This window comes from Centruroides vittatus, unplaced genomic scaffold (assembly GCF_030686945.1).
Source record: "Centruroides vittatus isolate TY-2023 unplaced genomic scaffold, ASM3068694v2 contig_862, whole genome shotgun sequence".
Classification (NCBI taxonomy): Eukaryota; Metazoa; Arthropoda; class Arachnida; order Scorpiones; family Buthidae; genus Centruroides; species Centruroides vittatus.
The window spans coordinates 202160-227668 of NW_027122562.1; the positions used below are offsets into that span (position 1 = coordinate 202160).

Here is a 25509-nt window from a genome sequence, read left to right on the forward strand (position 1 = left end):
AAGCCCGTTCTTTCATGCAATTTCAACGTCTTTAATATTTTATAGTAAACAAGAAGCGTGTTTCGTGCAATTAGATACAAAGCAATTTTAAAGTTCTAATTGATTTAAAAATGTCGGAAAAACGTCAAAAGACTTCCTTTTTCTCTTCTAAAAGTGGATAAGGGTTCGTTCCTTCTTCCCTGATCATCCTCATCAACGTTGAAAAGAAGCACGCTGCGTGACGTCACGTGCTACGTTAAAAATAAAAAAAGCCACACTTTTACGCTTTTACTTTCCGGGCTTAATAATTAAAAAAAAATTTATCTTTGATATTATCCTTTACTTCTATTAAATATACGATACGATAAGAAATAATTTTATAAGATAATTATTACGTTTTTAGCGATTCGTTCCTCGGACTATATAATTGAACGGAAGAATCGAAACGTCCAACATGGAGTCGGTTATTTGTTGTGGTTGTTGGTGTAAGTGATGGACGTCGAACTTGCAGAAAGTAGAAGAAATTTACAAAAATCCTGGATAATTACGGTCGAATATAGGAAAAATAGGTGAAGGTACGTTTAGAGATTGCAATTAAATAAAACGGAATCGCTTAAAGAGAAAAATTTCGTATGTTTTTCCCGGTTATGTATACACGGGACGTTAGGCCTAAATAATTATAATGAAAAAGTGAAATTTAGGAGGGGACCCGAATGCTTACGGTTTAGACGTAAACGTTTTATTATTATAGTTACGTTTGATTATTTGAAAAATAAGTTTGCTTCCATTCTCGTTAAGTTAAGGAACGTACAGTACGTACTGTACCTCGTACGAAGTCGCCCACATGGGCAGATTCAGCTGATAGTTAAAGAGACCAACCAGATTGTTTTTAATTCAGTTTATTTATCGAATTATCGACGTGTTTTTTTTTTGAAATATTCTATTAATTTAAGAATTTTAATAAAGTATAGAAGTTAAATAATTGTTTTCCACGATATAATTCATTTATGTGCCTGTAAATTAGACCTACTTCCTCATAAAATTGGGTCTATCTTGAGGCCTTCGTCTTCGGGCTAATGAAATCTTTTGACTGTTAAGAGACATTGAACTACAAAAAGTAATTTTATATAATGATGATTATGTTATTTGTTTTATTTTAATATATAGAACTTGGTTTTTGTTGTAATTCAGTATGCAGGATTGTTTTGTTTTCTATTAAAATTGCTTGTTTTATGTTTAATAATAATTACTATAAATTGATAAATTATTCATTTATCACTACTAAATTCTTGTACATAGTTTGTATTGAAAAAAAAATTTTTTTATTGATCTTCTGAAATGAAATGAGTTTTATCATTTATTTTTCGCTGTTTATAGTATTTCATTTTTATTTCTGGTTTTGGAAAAAATTCTACGATCTTGTATTTATGTAGAAGTATAAAGCAGAATATAATAAAATACTTCTTTCTTTTTTGTTTTAAAAAGTAGCTAGATTTAAAAACTGATTAATTTGTGGAATTAAGACATAATTTAACAAAATCTTCAAGTGTATTAAGAAACAATATGTACAGTACATATATTGAAATTACTGAGTTTGGTATTGCATAATAATCAAATTGAATTCATCAGAAAAGACTTATTTGCAAGTTTAAATTATTTTATATTGTAAGCACAAATTTCTGAGAAAAAAGACAGGAAGAGATCATAAAATTGTCTTAAGACATTAAAATACATAAACATTGGGTATGATTTACCTATTGGCCTTATTCTAAATGTTCTACAAAAATATCTACAGGAATTCAAACCTGGCTCTACCCTTGGTTAGATAGATCTAAGACAGTTTTTTATGGTAAAGATTAGCTAGTATCGCTACTACAAGAGACAAAAAAAACAACTACTTGGTAGTTTTTGTGGAACAACTGAATAGTTGTTTTTTAGAATATTGAATGATAATTAAAATTTTGTTAAATTTTATCTCTTTCTAATATTTATATTCTGAAGTTTTTTAATTTAATTATTTAATCTATCAAAAATTTTTAAATATAACAACAATTTAATATAAATAAAAATAAATTGCTGTAGTAAATCCTTGCTAAGTTGGACATTGCATAAATAGGATACAAAATTTTGAAAAGTGAAATTAAAAAATAAATAAAAATTAGCAGATTTTTTTTTTGTCCATGGTCTCCTCAACCAATACAAGTCATACCAAATCATCACACTCTCTTCACCTGATTGATTTGTACAGGATGTCATTCATGTCAGTCACTTTGTCTTCTTTGGATTCCAAATGAACCATCATTGTTACGGTAATATGAATTGTTCCAATATCTGTGCCTTTTTGTATGCAGCACACTCTGAAAGCACAATGTAAATTACATGGGTGTATTCAAGTTGTAATGAAACTTATGTAAATGGACTGATTTTTAATTACATATTATATTCATTCTTGATGACATAAAAAAGAACTCTGCTAATTCAGATTTTTGTGAACTTTGATGACCCTCACTCTAATTAGTTTGACTGCAGGGTTCCACTGTATTTAGAAAATTATTATTATTATATGATAAGTAAATGTAACCTAGGCCTAGTTGCTTATTACATGGGGGAAAAAATCATAAGAGAATGAAATTACTGTATTTTTTAGATGATGGTAAAATATATAACATTAGAACAGAAAAAGAATTTATTATTTAAATTTAAACAAATAATAATAATAATTATTATTGTAGTAAGTGTCAGATATTAATATCAAGCTCATATTTGACATTCATAAAGTTGGCTTTTTATCAAACCTTTTAAATTTTTAGTACTTTATTTTTGTATAAATTTTGATAACACTTTATACCTGCAATGAAAATAGAAACTCTTTCAATAACTATAATACTAATTCTTTTCTGCTTAAACAGAAATTTATATCATAAAGGTAAATTCTTTTTACATATTATTATGCAATATAATGATGACTGGCTAATAATAAACTGCAATGAAATAATTTGTTTAAACATTCTTTTGCTAGTAGTGGTAAAAAATAAATGTATTATTTCTCTTGAGATTATACTAAATGATAAATACTATTATTTCCAATTAATACTAATTTTTTTAATGAAAGTGTTTTTAATTTGTTTATTATTATTTCACTTCTGATTGAACAAAGTGAGTTCTGCTAAATTTTGTGATTTAATGCTAGTTTTAAGAAAGAATATAGGTGTGATTATACTAGTAATTGATACTGTAATGTCATTATTGTACCTTATAAACTTCATTTGTTTTTATTTTATACAAAAGTGATATTTCTTTTGTTTAACTAGTGTTGATATAAAATATTTCTAATTTTTGTTTTATAGACATCATTAGAATAAATTCGTTTTTGCTTGTTAATGTTTGTTGTTATTACTATATTTTTTTGTTTTTTAAATTTATTTTTAAATTTTATTTTTATAGACTACACAAAAAATAAACGTGCTCTGAAAAAATTTAAATTTATATGTTTTTTTAATTCAGTTTATTTAATAACTCAAATTAAATTCTATAATTTTTTATAATCAAAATGTAAAAAATGTAATTAATTTGTTGTTTTAATTAATATTAATCAAAATCTGAATATTAAAGATGTTCCATTATGCCAGATTACACTGCTGATTAACTGGAAAATTTATTAACAATTTCTGAATAATTTGTCATTATAGATAATTTATTGTAACAATACCATCAGTACCATAATACCAAAATATCTTGGTATTTTGGCATTATAGTATTAATGATTTCTAAATTTCATTTTATTTATAATTGCCAATTAATGTATGGTCTCTGAAAATAACAATATAATACAAGATTTGTATTTGCATTCATTTCATATCAGGAAAGTGTTAGCAATAACATCATCTGAACTTTCAAAATTTATTAGAATTTGTCAAGATATATTTGCATGTTTATCTATAATATAAATTATTATACTATAAACAAGGTATATGTAAAGTTAAATATAAAAAATAAATTATTTATTAACAGATTTTGTCAACTAATAATAATAATAAATAACGAACTTTCAAAACCAGCTTACATTGTTATATGATAAATACTTTCAATCTTACACAGATCATCATCAGGTCCAGGGGCAGATCTTGGTTTTTGGGGCCTAGGGCTTATTGAAGTGCAATGGGCCCCATTTTTACCAAACCTAACCTTAACCTATTAACTATTTTTTTACTATACGATAAGTGCTCATTGTTAATGAAAAAGTATTAAAATTTTATGATGATCCAATTTTTGGGGGCCCAGGACTTAAGCCCTATTAGTCCTATGTAGATCCGCCCCTGATCAGGTCCACATATTAAGATATAATGGAATATAGTGTTAGCTAACAGTATATACTGAATAAGATCAAGAGTATTGTATTCATCATAAAGTTGTATACTGGCTTTCAAGGTTGGTTATATATTTTAATTCATTAACCAGTTCATTCCTCTTGAATAATTGATAGTAATTTGATGCAATTGTTCAAATTTTTATTGTTTAGATTAAAAATGTTTTAATAAAAACTTAGTATGGTAATTAAATATAATAATATATTCTTATTTTAAAAATATCAAATTGTTAATAAGTAAAACAATATTTTAGTGATTAATTTAAATTGTCAATAAAAATGACACTTATAAGTGTTAAAAAAATAAGTAAAATGCACTGCTGTAGGAAATGGTATTGTTATAAGGTTAGTGCAATTTTATTTAAACTTTCAGTTTCAAAAAGTAATTATTTTTTCATTGACATTTATCTAAAATATAATTTTGATTTATAACTTTTAATATTAGAATATATGATGATTCTGTATTCCAGCAACATTATTGCAAAGTATCTCCTTAGAATTTTATGAAATTATTTGAGATCTACATAACTGGATGAAATAATAAGGAAATAAAACTTTAAAATCTGGTACCAATTTCTAATAAACATTTTTAACTTAATTAGTAGGCATCATCAGGTTCAAATATGGATTCTTGAACATTTGCTACAAGCATTAATAGCTAAGAAAACATATAAATCCAAAATAAGAGGAATGTCCCAATTTTATAAATTAATAAGAATTCAAAATGATAAAACTGCTTGCATGTTATGATTTCTACATTAATTTGACCAATAAATTTTTTCATCTAAACATCAAAGATAATTGTTATTTGATATGTTGTTGTTGTTGTATATTATGTAAAGCTATATTTTGATACTATCATTCATTATAAAATAAAAAAACTGTTAAAGCTATAAAATAAAATGAATGTGGCATATGTTGCATGCCAACTGAAATAATTAGATATAGGTGTATAAGACAATGCTTTCTGGTATTGAATGAATAAAATTTTTCTCAAATACTTTCATTATTTTAATTTTCATTATTATGTTGTACATTCCAGGCAACATTTTTACAAAAGATGACATTTTGTTTTTATTTTAATCAATATCTGCAAATGCTTTTTATTCATTTTCTTCTGAGTGGTGGTGATGTGCATGTGAATGAAATTTTTATGTAATTTCTTAATAAAATATAATCAGATTTCTATGATCAAGCATTTTTATTTTGTTTTCTGATAATAAAAAATTGTCTTCCTTAATAAAAAAACAAAATGACAGAGATTTGATTCACATACTCACACCACAGAATTTTGAAAATTTGATTCATTTAAAGAAATATAGAATTTTTCTAAAAAAGAAAAAAGCTGATATAATGCTAGATTTCAAAAGGAGGGGAAAAAATATGTTATGTAAATTACTTCAAAATCTAATTGAATAGGATATGTGGATGACATTTCCTCATCATTATCACATAAGCTTTCTTTTTTTCATCTTCCTGTTTTCATTAAAATGTTTATGCAAATTGTAAGAATTTAATTGGTAATCCTTCTTATTTATATTTTTAATTATCATTATTCTTAAAATGTAATCAAAATTATGATGATTGAATTTTTTTTTTGTTCTGGTAATACGAATAAAACATGTAGATAATGTTTGATTTTAATTTCAATGCAACAAAATTAAGTTCTATTTTATTAATAAAAATATTTTTAATTGAATTATTGAAATTACTATACTAATTTCCTTAAAAAAATTTAAAAAAAAAAATGAATATTCAGTAAAACTTATTGATTTTTAGTTTTTAAATTTGAATTTAATTGTTTTATATAAGCATATTTAAAATAGTTTAGAATAAAAGAATAGACTTAATTTCTTTTAATCTAGAATACAGGTATACCTCGACTTACGTCCCTCTCGAGTTACGTTGTTCCCGATTTTACGTCGTTTGTCAAAAAAGTATATGGAAAAATAAAAATCAAGTTTAAATCAGTTTATTCGACTTTAAATCCGTCCGCCATAAACATTGAAGTTGTAATATCACTAGAAAAGTGTTAAAAGCACATAAAATCATATTAAAATATGTACATTTACAGTAAATGTTAATACAATCATCATAAATCGTATAAAACGAAACATGAAAACATCTGTGTTTATGTGTTGTCGTCTTATTTAGAGGTCTTTAAGTGCTCATTATTGGCATTTAGTTACAACGTAAGTCAAAACTACGACTTACGTTGTAACTACACAAGTAAATTTGACTTACGTCGCCTCTCCTGGAACCAATTACAGACGTAAGTTGAGGTATACCTGTAACACTAAAAAAATCATTCAATATAGCTTATTAACTTGCACAACAAAACAAACTAGTTTGTAATCATTTCCATCTGAACAATGTTCTTCTATGATAAAAATAATAATACTTTTTGACAGTAAAAAGATATATTTTTAAAAATATAAGGTTAATGTTACCTTAGGTAGCCAAGATGGTGGCTCATCTCTGAAACAGTGGGGATGCATGTACTAACCTAACCTATTCTAATAAATTACCGGATAATTATTGCCAACCAAAATATTAGAATAGGAGTAATTTATTAGAATAGGTTAGGTTAGGTTAGTATGTGTGTCCCCACTGTTTGAGACGAGCCGCCATCTTGGCTACCTAAGGTAACATTAACCAAATAAAAATTTTCAAGATGAATAATTAAACTGAAAGAAGTTTTGTTGTTATACTTTCATGGAGATAAATTGCAACAGCTTATATCTTACAGAAAAGTGTTAGAATTAAGAGAAAAATCTTCATATAATCCATATTTCCAGGTAATCATTAAAAGCATGATACTCAGTAATATATAGTGAAGGTTTTAATGTTTGAAATAATGGTTTGTTCTGAGTTTTGAGATAATACAAGTCTCATTCTTTTTTTATCACACTTCATTGTAAATTTAACTATAAAATAAGTAATAATGAAAGAACAAAACAGAGAAATATCTAAAATTTTGTGTATGAAAGATACAAATGCTTATCAAATTACAAAATTTTTTTTGATCACATTACACCATTTGTTTTATTCATATAATAATAATAGTTGCATGAAATAAAGTACCTGGAGAATGGATAGGATTAGGATACTTATTGTATCTGTAGTCATTTCTACACAGGTGTTAATTATACAATATACACTACACACAAGTTTAGGAACATTAGGGCTTCACAACACACATTGCATTACAGAAAGCTACTATATTAAACACATTTACACTCAAACCTGTTTTTGTGTGATTTTTTTTTTTTTTTTTTTTGTGTGTGCGCAATGTGTTTTGTGCAATTATTTTTGTGCAGTACATCAATTTGATTGAAATTCATATACCGCACACAAAAAATCGCACAAATAAAAAATTGCACAAAAAAAGACCGCACAAAAACAGGTTTGAGTGTATTCAAAACTTATCTGACTATATGACAAGTTACATGTACAAACAACACAATAAATGTAAACAAAATATAATTTTTTCTATGCCTTGACCTTGATAAGTGAATGGAATGATACATATATAGAGGTGGAGGCAATGTTAAAGGAAATGAGGATGTGCAGAGCTGCAGGAATTGAAGTTATGGTGGCTATGATCAGTACATCTGGTTATCTGAAGATATGTTGGTTAACAAGGGTTATAAAGGCAGCATGGAGAGATAAGAAAGTATCTTCTGAATGGGAAAAAAAGTTATTATAAGCATGCCGAAGCCATTAGGGCGAGGAGTTGCACTCCTGTTGTCGAAGCCTTGCTGGTGGCAGGGGGATAGCACCTGCAGTAGCTCACAGGATTCTGCTAGTTGCTATCTTCAGTGATGTGTGGTTGGCGGAACCTCTCTGTGACATAGGATAAACTTCCTTATGTCTTGGGTCTTTAAGCACCTCCCTTCCCCATCATATGCTGGATGGGTCATAACCACTCTGGAGAACCAGAAACAGGAAGAAAGCATCCTAGTAGGGATAAGGAGGCAGCCCAAGCCAAGCAACCAGCTGGGCTGGGGTGACCTTGGGTAGGCAGTCATTTAAATGGGTAGCTGTCCCGGCAGCAGGCTGAACCACTTGTGGGGAGGCTCTTAAATGCTTACTCTGATGCCTGAAAGGATGTGGGGCACCTGTGGAAGGTTGGTAGTGGCCTCAACCTCTCTTCTCAATTTTAATTTTATGATGGCCGATCAAAGAGAGTTAGTGCATGTGACTCTATGCTCTCAGCAATGCAAAGCCAAGACTCCTGAGCTTAACAAAAGCTATCAAAGAGCCATTAAGTTGTAAAGAGTAAGGAAGTGGTGTCTCTGGCACCACAGCCAAAAACCCACAGTCCTGCAAGAAGCGGATTGCCAGCAAGAAAAAGGCTAGTAAGTTGGATCTACAGCTAGTTGTAGTTGTTTAAAGAGCCGAGGAGATCATTGATCTCACTTCTGACTCGGGCCCAGAAGAGGCTGCTGTCATCACCTCAAAGGAGGAAGTTGTGGCCGGTAACACGGCAACCATATGAAGTGCGCAGGTGATACGCAGGCAAGTGCATGTCAGAGAGGAGGCAGCTCTAGATACTGTTGCTAGGGGAGTGGTGACCCCCCGGTGTTCTCCTCCCGTCCCCACTGCTGATGGTTGTCCTACCATGGCTGGGGACGAGGCTGAGAGGACTGTGCAGGCAACCAGAGAAGTTGCCTCCCAAGAAGCTGAAGTCGAGACGTCTCGTACAGACCTGGGATGAATGATCACTTTGGAAAGTGTTGATAAGAACTCTTCCTCTGTTGAAAGGCAAGAAGGGACTGCCGAGGTGCAACAAAAATGCTCAGAAGTAAGGAGATCGAGGGGATCTCTGAGGTGCTGGTGGCTCTACTTGGTAGGACTGATAACTGTTGTCAGAAGACAATAGGTTTTGCCATTCAGCATCTCTTCAGCAAGATGATCTCGCTAGTGCTAAAACAAGAGTGCGAGATTAGCGCTCTTCACACAGAAGTTAGCCACCTTCCTCTCTCTCAATGCTCTGTCCCATTAGCCAATCAATAATAGACCTAATAGAGTGGAGCAGACAAGTCCTGAAATGGCGACAAAGAGGACCTATGCAAAGGTTGCAAGTGGGCCTCCTAAGCTGAAATGGGAGCCTTCCGTTTCCTTATCGGAACATGTTCTCCTCATGTATCCAAAGGACAGAAAAGAGAACAGTGTCAAGAAACACATCAACCCTGCCAAGTTGAAGGTAGGTATTAAGAATGTATGCCGGGTCAGGAGGAACAGTGTCCTTTTTGAGGTCATATTCTGAAAGGATGTCGAAGTACTCCAGAAGGAATTGACGGAACGGAAGGCACTGAATGAGGCGGCCAAAGAAGTGCTCTCCAAGAGTTATCATTTATAATGTCCTTGAGGACATCAGTAAAGACAGACTGGGGGAGGTTATCTCCATCCAAAACGATTTGGGCATGAAAGTCTGACCTGAAGCCCAAGTTTTCCCTTAAAGGGAAAAGGTGTCTCCTCAATTGGATCTGTGAGGTGATGGCTCCCTTTTCAAAAGGTTTCTTGAAGGAGCAAAGTCCATGTTGGGTGGACCAGAAACTGGGTCAGGGAACACAGGGAACATATCACCTTGACTCGGTGTTACAGGTGCTACGAGTTTGGCCATATTGCCCCCCCCCAGTGCTGGGTGGAGGCACAGATTTGTAGCTGCTGTTCGATGGTGCACTCTCACAGAGTGCAAAACGAAGCTGGTGAAATGCAGCAACTGTTGCAAAGCCAACAGAAAGTTTTGGTTTGCAGCTGGAGATGGGCCACTCTTGCTTAAGTCCCAGCTGCCCCTCCTACCTGAGGGAATTGTCTGTGGTTTGGTCTCACACCAACTACGGCTAGTTACCAACTGATGGCTCGAAATGGAAAGGAATTGACGGAACATTGTAATGTAGGTCTATGACCTAATGCTCGGAGTTTAACTGCGCAGGGCTACTCAGAGCTCCTTTGCCCGTTCTATGTAAATGTGGGGCCTTTGTGTTCCACCTATAATAAGGCCAATGTAGGTGAGGCTACTTAATGGCTAGGCAAGGGTGATGGCTAGAACCCACCTGGCCTGCAACAGAAGAGCAATGCTTGTGAAACTTAAAGAAATTGACAGAACATAGTTAAGAGGAGACCCCATGGCCTTGGGGAAACAAATTTTGAAGACCTTTGGTGTAGATGTAGTACACCATGTGAGTGTACTGCCTGTAAAATACTAAAGAGCAATATTCAAATATAATCGAGAAAAACGAACTTAAAGTTTTCTTTAGCACTTTATATATAAGTTAGGAGCATTACCGCTCAAGAGGAAGTACATATGACTCATATGCTTGCGTGCTCAGGTTCGATTGTCTTGTTGTGTATACTTTTTTTATTCATAAATACTTATAATGTATTTATTTACTCATTCACTTATTATTTATTATTTATTGATTTTTTGGTATTTTTTATTATTTACTCATTTTAATTTAATTTCTACTATTCCAAGTCTAATATTTTTACTTTGAAAACCACCTTTTTCAAGTTGAGAGAGAGCTACTTACGCCGGATTTGAACATGGGTGTAGAGTCTTTTCACTCACTCTTTAACAGTTCGTTTCCGAATTTCGACACGAATAGATATATTTGTACAATGAAATTTATTTTGAAAAATTATTTTATAATTAAAAAATGTCATTAAGCAAAGCAAGTTCTTCACGTTGTGACGAAAAAACTGTTGGTGATAACTCTTTATACAGTGAGGTATCGAAGCAGCAGCTAAAAGATGGAGTAGTGTATTATGAGAATTTACTTTTCAAAAATACGAGGGTCGTTCAATAAGTCCTTAGAAAAAGATAGAAAAACAAATTATTTTAAGTAGATTTTTTTTTATTTTTCAACATAATCTCCTTTAAGCTCTATACACTTTTCCAAGCGTTTCTCCAACTTTTTTAAGCCATCTAAAAAGTAAGATTTTGGAAGGTTCTCAAAATAGGCATCTGTTTGAGCGATGACCTCCTCGTTCGACATGAATCGTTGTCCGCCGAGCCATTTTTTTAAGTTTGGAAACAAAAAAAAGTCACTGGGGGCCAAATCTGGTGAATACGGTGGATGTTGTAATAATTCAAACTTTAATTCCATGATTTTGGTCATCGAAACTGCCCAAGTGTGCACTGTGCATTGTCTTGATGGAAGAGGATCTTTTTCTTTTTCAAATGAGGATGTTTTTCCTTGATTTCTTCGCTCAACTGGTGCAATAATGACTCATAATATTCTCCAGTTATTGTTTTTCCTTTTTCCAAGTAATCAGTGTAGATGATTTCGCGTGCATCCCAAAAAACCGTGGCCATCACCTTCCCAGCCGATTTTGCTGTCTTTGCCTTCTTCGGAGCCCTTTCGCCTTCAAAAACCCACTGTTTTGACTGTTCTTTTGTCTCTGGAGTATAGTAATGTATCCATGTTTTGTCCACAGTTATGTATCGACGCAGAAACTCGTCAGGATTGCGACAAAAAAGTGCCAAAATAGCCTCAGAGTCAACCACATGATTACGTTTATTCTCCACTGAGAGCAAACGCGGCACCCATCTTGCTGAGATTTTTTTCACACCCAATTTTTCGTGCAAAATAGAAAAAATCGTACCTTGTGATATGCCTGTGGCCTCAACTATTTCACGCACTTTGATTCGTCGATCACTCAAAATCATATCGTGGATTTTGTCAATCATTTCGGAAGTAGTCACTTCCACTGGACGTCCCGAACAATGTTCATCTTTTGTGGATGTACGGCCACATTTGAACTCATTTACCCAATTGTAAACAGTTGCAAACACAGGAGCAGATGTGCCATGAACTTCATCCAACTCAGCTTTGATCTCTTTTGATGTTAAGCCTTTTAAATATGTGTTTAATCGCCGCTCAAAACTCACTTTTTTCCATTTTTCTAAATAAACAAAAGTTTCTTGCTTCAATCGACAATAAAAATTAAACCATGCGATGAATATGACTGAGATTTTCACAATTGTCCAGTGAGCCACGATGCTTACTAAAAACGCGCCAATTTTGATGCTATGACCGCCATCTATTGGATTTTCTAAGGACTTATTGAACGACCCTCATAATTTAATTGCAACAATTATAAATTTTTTTATTCAACACATCCAATGTATTATTGTATAATTCTGTGCCTATCAGCATAGCATTTTCAGATAGTGTATCAGATGATGATGATGTTACTTTGAAAAAGGTGGTTTTCAAAGTAAAAATATTAGACTTGGAATGGTAGAAATTAAATTAAAATGAATAAATAATAATAATTACCAAAAATATCAATAAATAATAAAAAATGTATTTATTTACTCATTCATTTATTATAAGTATTTATGAATAAAAAAAAGTATACACAACAAGACAATTGAACCTGAGCATGGAAGCATATGAATCAGGAGCATTACGACTCATGCCATAGCATGCTGAAGCAGAAGTACGCTTAACTTAATTCGTTTCCCCAAAGCCATAGGGTCTCTTTGTAAGACCTATATGCTGGGCAGGCCCCTTTGGAGAGGGGGCCCGCAATCTGAGAAGTTAAGCATTACTCAGTTCTTGGTTGAGTATGTATAAACAGCTTAAAGCTGTGAATAAAATGCATGCCAAAGTAAGAGGGCTGAACTCAAGTGAGGAAGGATGGTCCCCATTGGGTTGTACTGCTAGAGCTATAGTCTGAGCATTCATCTTGTGTTTGGTTTTATTGTCCAGAACACCCAGTGACCGCTGGGTGTCAGACCGGCCTATGATTAAAGCATCGTCTCTTAGTCCTCTGTAGTGCCATTCGGTGGGACAGAAGCTATTTTTATTCAGAGTTGATCATATGAGGTGCTAGTATCATCTTGGATGATACTAGCACCAACAACCAAACATTTGCTGTTTGGTTGTTGGTGGCAACAAGTCATGTTTTCCAAACTTTCAGAAAACTAATCAGGCAACACATTTTGTGACATCAAAATTGGCCAACAGACTATATTGGGGAAACAAAATTGTGTATTATTCACTTTGCTTAAAGAACTCTGGTGAATATAATGAAGAATTATATTTCAATTTATACTAGACAGTATATAAATCAAAATAAATCTTTATACATCCAGTAATTTATTAAATAAGAGAAACAAACTTTTCATTATCACAGTAATACAGAATTTATTGTAATATGACAAATATATTTAATATAATATATTATATAACTATGACAAATAATGTTTCAGATCAAAATTTTAATTAAAAAAGAAATTGAAAGTTTAAAATACAGTAGTCTGTTAAATCAGTATCACATGGTAATGAATTATTTTTTGTTTTGGCAAATTTCTCTTGAACAAGTTTTAGTATATTTTTTTCTTTTGAACTAAGGTCACTTGCACAGTTACCTTTATTTTTTCTAGTAAAATCACTTTTAAATGTGTAAAAAATTTTATTATTGGACTTAATCCAAAGTACTTCCAGCTAAAGATTGGCATATTTGAATGCAAGAATTGAAAATTATTCAATTGCAACAAGTTCTCAATGTTTCCAAGAACTTGTGCTAGGTACTCAAATAGTAAGTTCTTGGATATGATCCTTATGAGTTTACATCACAGAGAGCAAGCTAATTTGAATACCAAAAACTACACAAAGTTAATAAATGGTGGGAAGGACTTTGTCTTCAAAAAATTAAACATAGTTATCGCCATCAGATGAAGATTTTCATACCAAGAACTAGTTTCACTTTGCCATTTGGAAATTCTAATTTCATTACAATAGGAGAGACTAGTTATTTGTGATCTAACTTCTCAAGGAATTTTAATATCCTGTTTAATCATTTACTTCAATCTCTGTAATTATAAACATGTTTGTACCAAATATTTGACAAGTTAATTAATTGGTTACTAACTACTCTGTACAAGACAAATTGGAAGCTGTTACCTTATTCCTGTTGTTTACACAAATTATATTCCTTGCTTATTTTCAAGGACTCAATTCTCAGAAACTCATTTGATTCTTGAAAGTTAGTTTCAAATTAGCCTGTCATTTCTTAAAAATATTCAGTTCTGTATGCAATTAATTCAAACAAAAACTAATATTAACAGATCTTGTCATATGACTTTCATATCTCTGACAAAGTTTGTGTTCTCAGAATAGTTTGTCATGCTCTGCAATGACTGTTATACCTGGAGATGATTTTCTTTATCTACAAGTGGAATCTTAGTTTCCACTTTATCCAGGTTATTTTCTTCATACCCAAAAACCATTTTTGCATTGGATGGGTTTCTGGCTTATACTAGAATTTAACAGAAAAATCACTAAATTTCATAAATTTTTCCATTTTGGCAGGTTTGTTTTAGAAAGGTTAATTTAATTTTAAATTATGCTAAAACAAAAATAAACAACTTATAAAAATCATTATTACTACTATTATAAATATATAAATATTCTTGTACAACTTGTACTTATGGAGTGTACTATTGTTTCAAATAAGCTAAAGGCAACAGTAACAAAACTACTGAACTAAGTTTAATTATAACAATTAATCATGTACAACGATTAGGCAGCCATCTTTTGTCTTCGTCTTAAAAAACAACTAGTGCCCCCTGTTTTTTTTTCTCGCCTCCTTGCAGGATTTTTCTCTAAAACTTCTTACAATTGTAGAAGGTTGAAAACAACTGAAATCTTTTGTGGATTAACACAAGTTAAAAATTAAAAGTATATCAAAAAATTCTTTAAGATAATCTTGAAACATTTGTTTACTATAAAATAATTCAATGTCTCTTAATTGAAGTAATTAATGTTCTCAAGATAATCTAGATGCATGATTATACACATTGATGTCTAGATACATCACTGTGTACAATTAAGCAGCTAGAGAAAAATGAAAACATTAATTAGGATGTGGATGAAGGAAGCAAGATACATATGCCAGTTGATAAGTATATTAATTATACTGAAGAACTTAACAAACTGCACAAAAAGTTTTATTTCTGAACAGCATATTATAAATCATTTTATGAAACACTAGAGATTCTATTCAAAATAAAGCTAAATAAGTGAAACAGTTTTTATTTTTTTAAATAAAATTTACGATTATTCTATGGAGAAATATCTTCACATAGACTTGAAGGTAATAGCTTACTAATGAAAGCATTGATCTATTCAGTCTTTTTTTATTCCCAGTATTAACTATAAAGGTCTTTAAACATCAATTTATAATTAAGTAATATTGGAAATAAAAAAGGCTTTACGTGAATTGATGCATACATTCTTATGATTGTCTGTTGACAAAAGTAACAGTTATAGTTCTATATTCAACTTGAAGCAATGTGAAAGATCAAGTTTGAAAATTTTGTTATAAAACAAAAATTGAAGAGAATTTCTACTAACCTAAATCAATCAATGCATCTTCAACATATTTTTTGTGTACTGCTTCTCGTGGACTATTATACACTTGCGCGAATATCACACCTACCCTTGAATTACCCGAAGTTTGGACTAAGTTATACAAAAGGTTAAAAAATCAACAATAATTCTTTCATTTCCTGCACCTCCAATGTAGAGTAAGACGCATGCACATCAATTTTAAGTGTATCTTAATATACGTTACATGTATTTTATGCGTGTTTTCAAATTATGTTGCATATTTTTATATTTATATTTTAACGTAGCACTTACATGCACTTATGGTCCACTTCCAATTGGTTTTTACCTTTTTATATATGTTAAGATGCATGCACATCAGTTTTATGTGTTTACAAAAATATTTAGTTTAAAATTTATACTTGTTCTTAAAATGTTTTGTTCCAAAATGGCTAATGTTAATTTTTTTAAAATTTTAAATATTTTGTTTGAATTCTTTGTTATTCAAACTGCCTGAGGACGACATGTGTAAATTACATCGAAAGCACTTGCACAAATAAAATATTTCTTTTAATTACTTTAAAGCCTCCTTATCTGAAGTTTTTAGTTGTGTTAATGTTATCAAAAAATGTATTGAAGTCAACATTATTACTTGCTACTATACAAATGGTGTAGTGACTCAGATATATCAAAATATATCAAGCTTAGGTGAGGGGGGATAATAATTTGAGGACTTTGTCAATTTTCTCGTTATAATTTTGTAAACATGTTTAATGACGACAAAGGCACACATAATGAAGTAACACTGTAACTGACACCACTTTGTTACCATGCTTAATTTACTAACATTGCTGAGATAACTCCGACATGAATGTTAATTTCACTCACGATAATGGATATATGTACAGTACATATATTCACAGGACTGATAACACATGTAGCTGAATCCTCTTGGCACTTATTCAGGGATCTTTCCCTCTGTTGATTCTCTTCCTACAATCCTTTGTAGAAAATCACATTTTTTCAAAAATAATAGTCACGTTAAGTTCCATTAATGCGTATTTATTCACCTTATCATCCTCCATACTGATTTGTTTGTGATCCATGGTCGATGAACTTGGATTATCTTTCCTTAAGATATGTTCAGTCCTTCCTTTGTCTTAGCTGAGATTCATCATGACTTGTCGCTCACTCGTCTAATCCCGAAGTTCTTCCGAAAATGTCCAAGGGGAAGGAAGACGAAAGGAAAAAGTTCCTCCAACAGTTTGAACCTTCACTTTTATACCTTCTGCCATTTTGGGAGGTTTACCTGTCACATGACTTGGCAGTTGACCAATTAACAGTATTTTCATCGTATGATCTGAAATAGGGTGGAACACGACAAAACCAAAAACACGCACATAACACAATTCAATCCCCAACATAAAATAAACAGAAATACAATTACACACACGATATAGGTAGACAATAAAAAATTTAGGAAGTTTCTTCACAATTATGTAGTAGTGCAACACTACAATGGAAACTGAATCTTTAATAAACCAGCGTAATGTTCAATGCTTTCATTAAATTGTTGTCTAACTATACTCTTTGCTATTTAATTAAGAATTCAAAATATCTTATTTTACATTTATTTATAAAGATTATTTCCCCTATGATTTAGGTTCAAAGAATCAGTTTAGTTTTTGAAATGAAAAAAGTTTAACAACTTGAGATAGATGACATTTTTATCAAAGCAATTATCTATCAGATCTCTAAACTTTGGGATAATGCAAAGAAGAAAGTGATTAATATTAAAATGTAGAAACTTTTTGTATTGATCTTAGTATTATGGAGGGGAGAGAATTTCCCTCTGTCGCCTTCTTAATTAAGAATTCAAAATATCTTATTTTACACTTATTTATAAAGATTATTTCCCCTATGATGAAATCATAGGGGAAATAATCTTTATAAATAAAGAAATCTTTAAAAAAATTCTATGATGTTATTTATAATCTATTGTATGAAAAATTTTTTTTACCCCAGACAAATGGTATTCCCTGAATGTCTAATAAAGTTTACATTAATTTATAAATTTTGACATTAATCATAATGTGTAAAAAAATAAGACACAACAGAACTCTTGAAGAGTTTCATTGTGCCTTTTTGTTTTAGATTTTGTTCTTTTGCATGATGCTTGAATCCCATTGTGAAGTTTAAATGTTTGTAATATTTAAATTTTGAGAATGTTATAGGCATAGAATGGAACGTCACTATGTGCATTAGCACACAGTGATGTTCCATTCTACATTTGTTATCCTGATGATTGTGAGTGTCATTGACAGTACAGGGTGATTCAAAACTCATAGAAATTTCAAAAAATTAATAACTCACAAACTATTTACAGTAAGATGATGCGGTTTTCACAGAAATGCTGAGAAAGAAGCGGGATTTTTTTAGGTGAAATAAAAATTTTAGTAGCAAAATAGTTACATTTTTTGCCATAGATGGTGCCGTAGGAAACTGAAAGCATTTGTAATTTGTTAAAATAAGAATAAAAAAATAAAAATATTCTTAGTGTAAGCTTTAGTAGCAACTGCAGAAATTATGTAATCTTATCAAGTGCCATCTATGGCAAGAAACATAACTATTTTGGTACTAAAATTTTTATTACACCTAAAAAAATCCTGCTTCTTTCTAAGCATTTCTGTCAAAACTGCATCATGTTATTGAAAATAGTTTGTGAGTTATTAATTTTTTAAATTTCTGTGACTTTTGAATCACCCTGTACTTGCTATAAAAAAGATGTTAATGCTGTCTGACAGCATATACATCTAGTATACAGTAGAGAGTCGTTAATCCGAATCAATTGGGGACTGGGGTTGTTCGGATTAGTGATTTGTTCGGATAACCCATTATGTACGAAAAAATACATTAACCTGTCCCATGTTCAAATTTTTCTCCATTGCGTGTCGCTTCGTGTTGTTTTTTCGTTGATTTTAAGCCTAATGAAAATTTTTATAATAATAATCGAGGCTATTGTATCGTTAAAAATTATTTCTTTATTTTGTACAAACAAAATAAATATATTGAAGAATATAAAAACATGAAAATTATACTTTAGAAGTAAATCTAGTATCAAAAACGTTCGATTCAGCACGACACAGTCTGACTGAAAATCGTTCGGATAACCGGTGATTTGGATTAACGACTCTCTACTGTATTTGCAAAATTTTATTTGCTGTTGTAAAATCTTTTGAAACTTTCTAACAATTTAATCTTTTAATAAAACTTGAAAAGATTCTACTGTTTTTAAAATAGTGAAACTTTCATAATAAAGGTAAAATGCTTTTGAATTTGGTTAAATTGTTTTATTTCTACTTTTTTTAATGTTGCTACTGTAATAAATTTTCAGTTTAAATGAATAATTTGGTTTTTTTTTTGTTTAAACACACATTTTATATATATAATATTATAATAATATTAATGTTGTTAATGTGTTTTATTTAATATATTTTTGTAATTTCTTGTGCATTTTTAATTAACTTCATCACATTTATGTTTATTTTAAGATTACAATATATAAAAATTACAATACCTCAAAATATGTATATATTTTTTTATGTATTAGAATTCATAATCAACATGTTTTACATTTTTAAAATTTATAATTTGTATATACTGTAATTCTAATGTAAACATAAATGTAATGAAGTTAATTGAAAATGTGCAAGAAATTATGAAAAACTTTGTTAGGCAACAAAACACATTAATTTCACTCAAATAATAACATTGATGGCACATGCTGTGATAAATTCTAAGAGATGCTACTTTGAACAAACAAACAAAACAGCTTTGTATGTTGAAGTAATTGAGCTGCAGTGTGAAAAAGTATAGATCTAGAAATTCCCACTTGCTTGTTTGCTGCTGTTCCTTAATCTTGAGGATGGAGTAAGATAAATGAAAGCCAAGACCAGATATGGAAAGATTAGGGGCAGGAGACCCTGATTAACTATATATGAGCTTCCAATGCAAGCTGGAAGTCATGTTGTTTCAATTCAAAATTTTTCCTTCGAAAGCAGTTTATAGATTATTTGCATGACACTATTGTTAAAGGAAAAGTATGATGTACAGGGGCAAGACACTATTAATTTGAGGCAGAGAGCATATATTTTAAATTAAGTAAATTTAAAAAATGATTGTCACAATGCCTGGCTGCAATTTTAATGTCACAATAAATAATTGCTTGTTTAGGTATGAAGTTGTCATGGACTATAATAATACTTTTTAATTTATAATATATTAATATATGCTTTGTATGAAATGTTTCTTCTCATGATAATTTACAAAATTTGCACATTTACAATTTGTATTATTGAAGGATATGTGTATATATATATACAGTGGGTGATCAGTTAACGAACAGTTCGGTTAATGAACAAATCAGATAACGAACACTTTCATGAAAGATTTTTATGTTCGGACAACAAACACATTCAGATAACAACACCTCACAGAACAAACACAAGAAGAAGCGAAGTAAAATAATGAATACCGATTAGTCTTCCCTTGTCTTCAGGTAACTATTCAAAACTTTTTAGAGCGTGGGAGACGACATCGATGCTCAATCCAGTATATACTGATCGGATAGTATTCCTCCGAACTTTGAAACTCTTCCTTGTAATTCCAATTTTTTATTTTTCTGACAGAAACAATTCTTTTATAGTATTTGCAAGACTGTCGGGTGGGCACTCATTAAATTTTGCATTGGTTTTTATTTTTGAAAGGTGAGACTATAATAGCAAAGGTAGAGAGTGGGCAGAAGATGTCTGATATTGCTGGGCACTATGGCTTGAACAGGTCTACAGTAGGCTGCAGTTCAATATTATCTCAGAAATGTACAGTATAATCAAGAAAACTCAAGCAACTAAAGGAGTAACAAAAATCACATCTGAGAAATAAAGAACATTGAAGAGCTCATAATGGAACCTGAAACAGATTTTACAACAGAAGAATTCCAAGAACTCTTGAAAGGAGGACATCAAGAAACTCTGCAAGATATGTTTTCTTCTGAAAAAGAGGATTAATGCCGATATCTGCTATTAAACATCTTTTGCAGAAGTGGGAGGATGTCAGAAAAACAATCTTAGAATGGCATCCAAACCAGGTTGAGGTTAATAGGCTTAGAAATCTGTACAATTACAAAGCTATTAATTACTTTTGAAAAATCCTGAAGAGAGAAAAGCAATCGACATTAGACAGATTCTTTAACCCTTTCCATGCGGAAAACCTTTAGCATTAAGTAAATAGGTGGAATTCGTTATGCGGCGCATTTTTGCGGTTTTTGGGTAATTTTTTAAATCGCGATATTTCGCTTCAATATCACGCTATATTCAATCTGTTTTTTGTGTTTGATTAAAAGCATATTACAGTTTACGATTGTATAATTTTTAGTTTTATACATATTTAAAATAATATGAAGTTTACGAACAAATTTGAAGGTTACGAACAAAAAAAAAAAAATTAATTTACAGAGAATCGCTGAACTTTGTACATCTGTTAGATAGAAACATCTGTCCTCTATTAAACAAAACAAACCGCAGCTTTCTACCTAGAGCGGGGGGGAGAAGTTATTGCCATTATTCACACTATGTCTCTAATTACTTAGCTGGGAGAGTAGTCGATTGTTATCGTGAAGCGACACCGATTAGTCAGCTGTACGACTGTGTCAGTCGTAGAGCTTTGCTCTTACTTTTGTAAAATAATTAAATGTATTCAAAATATATATGAATTCATTTGACAAAAATTTTAAAGCCAAATTAACAGCGCGAACACTTTTCATAGACTTACTATAGGAAGGTGGAGTTTCCCGGGAATATTTATCACTAGATAGTTTTAAAAACATATTTACTCGTTTAAATATTGTCGAATTAGCTGATTTAATGTCAAAGTGCATTAAATTAGTTAATTAGAATTAAAAATCGATTTAAAAAGCAAATTTACAGTGATTGTTTACATTTTACTTCGAAGGTGGAAGGCGGGGCTTTTCGCGGCAATTTTTTTGTTTCATAAGTCTGTGATTAGTTAAAGTAACGTCAACAAAGACAGAAGAGACTCAATAAAACTGTAGAAGGAGTTTCCCTTTGATTGTTTTTAGCCAACTGTGTAGTTAACTGCGAAGATTTACTGTAGAATAGTAGGGGATGTATTTACCAAAATATTTATGGCCCAGGGGTGGTAACAAAACGTTTATTGGCTTAAACAAAGTCAATCGACATACAGAAAAGCGAATCAAAGCTAAGATCTCTGAAAAACTCGAATATAACGCAAATTAATCAAAGTTTTTGATTAATTTTTAATTTGGACCGATCAGTCCGTTTTGCATCACCGATAAACGAAGAAGTCACGTGATACGAACCGATCGGTACCTAACCACATGGAAAGGGTTAACCCCCCACAATGGAAAAAACATACCTATATACACAGTCTTGCATTTTTATATGTATTTTTGGGGGGCTTTCCAGAATGAATTAATCAAATTCCCATAAAAATCTATGATAAATCGATGATCGGTTAATGAACAATTTAGATAGCAAACAAAGTCTTGGAATGGATTATGTTCGTTAACTGATCACCCACTGTGTATATATAATTGGACTTACTAATTTCCTGGAACAGTGGGAGGATTGCCATACATGTGTACAGAGGGGAGATGACGTAAGACAAGGGGGAGGATAGTAAGATTTATAGTTTGAAGAAAGACTTCCATGCTGTGGGGAAGGAGTCAACATAAAAATTAAAAGTGGTGTTATTACGGGTGGCCTTATATATTTCCTCTTGCTCAAGATATTTGAGAAAGGAAAATTGCTAGATTATAGCTTTTAGGGTTTTTAATTCAAGTATAACCAGTTTTGAATGGCAGTACAGTGGTGCCTCGAATAACGGATGCTGCAAACAATGGACTTTCTGTTTGGCCATTACGTGACTCGAGCAACGGACTGGCTGTGAACAATGGACTTTCCGGCATAATTGATGAATGGGTCCATTGCTCCATGGGTGCATGAATGAATTGCTCCATGGGTGCATTCTTTAATAGTGGTCGCTTTGCGTCTCTGCTACTACGGGAGTGCGCTGCTGTTTGTAGGCATTTAAGAACGACTGTGAAAGAAAGAAAGATGGCGGCACTCACACTATCGATAGTATCGTGATGGAGGAATCTATAATTTTAAAATATGACTTTAAAAGGCAAAAGAAGGGTCCCAATTGTAAAATTTAACCATAAAATGGATTATTTGTTGAAAGAGCATTCAAAATAGCCTCAAAAGATTCGTAAAGACATATCACCGCGTGCACTAACTCGTGCTTTCACAATTTCTAAATTTTCATTCATAAAACTACATAATGGACCTGGAATCGAAACTATCTTAGCCATGGAGGATGCCATGTTGCTTTCCACCGTAAACTACTGCTACAAGCGGCCGTTTTTGCTGTTCGACGGCATGCACTCCCACCGGAATTTAGGAACGCATTCCACAGGAATTTTTAAATGGATGTCGCTCACACAGAGTTACACAGAGGAATAAAAGACTAAAAAATGAACATACCCCATGTTCATTTTTTTATCATACAGTATGGTTATTTTATGCTGCGAAATGAGTTAGATGTTTTAACATGTATTTCTATGGAAAAATGTGTTTCGTATAACGGACGTTTCACTTAACGGACGTGCACCTGGAATGGATTAAGTACATTATATGAGGTACCACTGTATTATAATTGCATATAGATTTACATATTTTCTTTTTTATAATATATATAGTTATTTGTGTGATGTTAATATAAGAAAGTTGTTTTTATATTACACTATTTTGTGTTGTTTTTTGAACAATTAAATTCATAATAAAATCTATTAAAAAAATGTATATATAATTAACAGTGTGATTTTTAAGAATATTTGTTTTTTAAAGTTACTCCTGGCAATTTGTCTTAAATTTTAAATTTAGATATTTTTTGAATTAGAAACAAGCTTTGAGATAAATCATAAATATAATATGTGAAGTGACTTTGCAATGATATTTTTAAAATGTAACATTTTAAGTGAAATTAATCTGAATACAGATAGATTAGTCTGAAGTTAAGCATTATGAAATACAGTAGTGAACCGAAAATCGGAATCAATTGGGGACTGGGGTTGTTCAGATTAGGGATTTGTTCCAATTACGGATTATGTACGAAAAAATATATTAACCTGTCCGATGTTCAAATTTTTCTCCGTTGCGTGTCGCTTCGTGTTGAATTTTCGTCGATTTTAAGCCTAACGAAAATTTTTATAATAATAATCGAGGCTATCGTATTGTTAAAAATTATTTCTGCATTTTGTACAAACAAAATAAAAATATTGAAGAATATAAAAACATGAAAATTATACTTTAGAAGTAAATCTAGTATCAAAAACGTTCGATTCAGCACGACACAGTCCGACTGAAAATCGTGCCGATTACCGGCGATTCCGATTACCGGGGTTCCGATTTACGAGTCTCTACTGTAAATGTATTAAATTTTGTTATGGATATGTAATTATAGTTACTATATTTTATTATTATATGGTTGTTGTTTATTTATGTTTAATTCCTCCATAATATTAATTTGAATATATTTTTTTTCTATTTAGCTTGATTAGAAGAAGAAATTCAAAAACAAAGAAAGATGAGTTCTTCAAGTGGAAACAGCTCGGGTGTTCCACGGATTTTAGTTTTTCGACCAACAGTTGAAGAAATGAAAGATTTTCCAAAATATATTGAATATATGGAAGCTAATGGTGCAAATAAAGCAGGCTTAGCAAAAGTAATTATAATTTTAATACTTAGTATCTAGAATACTCTGATATATAAAGTGCCCTCATTTTACACCAGTCATGCATTTCTGGAGAAGATGGCATAAACAGAATTGATATATAATAAATCCATTTTACTATGGAATTATTAGGGATATGCCTCAGATTTTCCAATAAAACATGTTTAGAATTGAAATAGTATTGAATTCTACGTGTAATATATAGTACTGAAATTTTTACTAATACAAAACAGTAATAATACAAAAATTATAACTTATTTACTTACTTTCGTATCGACGATGCAATTTTTATACTGGTACTGTATTGCTTTTGTAAAGCAGTGTGGCTGGAGTAGCTTTAGTTTCTGTGATGATGGTCCTGGTTGAGGATCATTCATTGATGATGAACTAGACCAGGGCTTCTTAAACTATGGGTCATGACCCCGTTTGGGGTCGCTTAGCGAAATGTTGGGGTCATGAGATTTTAATGCAAAATATTGAAAATAATGTGTGAGAGTTTGAAAATGGCATGCTTTGTGTCGTAGGTTTCGTGAGTTGCACTTTGTGTCACTTCTGGTGCTGCAAGACAACGATTCAGCAACACTGATTGCAGTGTGAACTAGTGTAGTGTTGTTGCTTTTTAGTGTATTCAGTTGTGTCTGTCCCATTGTAACACAAGAGTGAACTGTGGTAGTACACCATTATTGTTTTCGCAAATTTATCTAATGACCCAAAAGAGGGTTTTTGGACTAGTAAACAAATTATGTCCTCCTAATCTGACTGTTTACTAGTCCAAAAACCCTCTTTTGGGTCATTAGATAAATAACTGAATAAGCTGACTAATATTGCTAAGTTTATTTTTTTATATGGTATTTTAAATAATAAATAACTTTTGGTTTAATTTTTTTAATAAGAAATTTATAATAATAATAATACTTTTTTTGTATCTTCACTCCAACTTGTGAAAAATTTAATATTTTTTAAAAAGAAGTTTCTAATGCAAAA

The 25509-nt window shown here is 31.3% G+C and overlaps 2 protein-coding genes across 2 annotated transcripts in view; one reads left to right on the plus strand and one right to left on the minus strand.

The window, feature by feature from the left end:
• Positions 1–393: 393 nt before the first annotated feature.
• Positions 394–25509, plus strand: part of LOC136982663 (lysine-specific demethylase 4C-like) — a 70778-nt gene continuing 45662 nt past the window's right edge. Inside the window, exons 1-2 of the mRNA XM_067279226.1 lie at positions 394–554; positions 24344–24516. Of these exons, the coding sequence (XP_067135327.1) occupies positions 24379–24516 (138 nt within the window). The 5' untranslated portion in view covers positions 394–554; positions 24344–24378. The remainder of the gene's footprint in view (positions 555–24343; positions 24517–25509) is intronic.
• LOC136982701 (histone-lysine N-methyltransferase SETMAR-like) lies at positions 11469–14594 on the minus strand. The gene is made up of 2 exons (XM_067279275.1): positions 14514–14594; positions 11469–12281 (listed from the first exon to the last, which is right to left on the minus strand). Exons 1-2 carry the CDS (start codon positions 14592–14594, stop codon positions 11469–11471), a joined length of 894 nt encoding a protein of 297 aa, XP_067135376.1.

Bases quoted from the DNA above. Each gene is read 5' to 3' on its own strand.
- LOC136982701 (XM_067279275.1), bottom strand. From the start codon at position 14,594: ATGGTTTTTGGGTATGAAGAAAATAACCTGGATAAAGTGGAAACTAAG. The intron at 12,282-14,513 runs GTATAACAGTCA...TGTCGATTGAAG, and splicing joins ATAAAGAAAATCATCTCCAG to CAAGAAACTTTTGTTTATTT.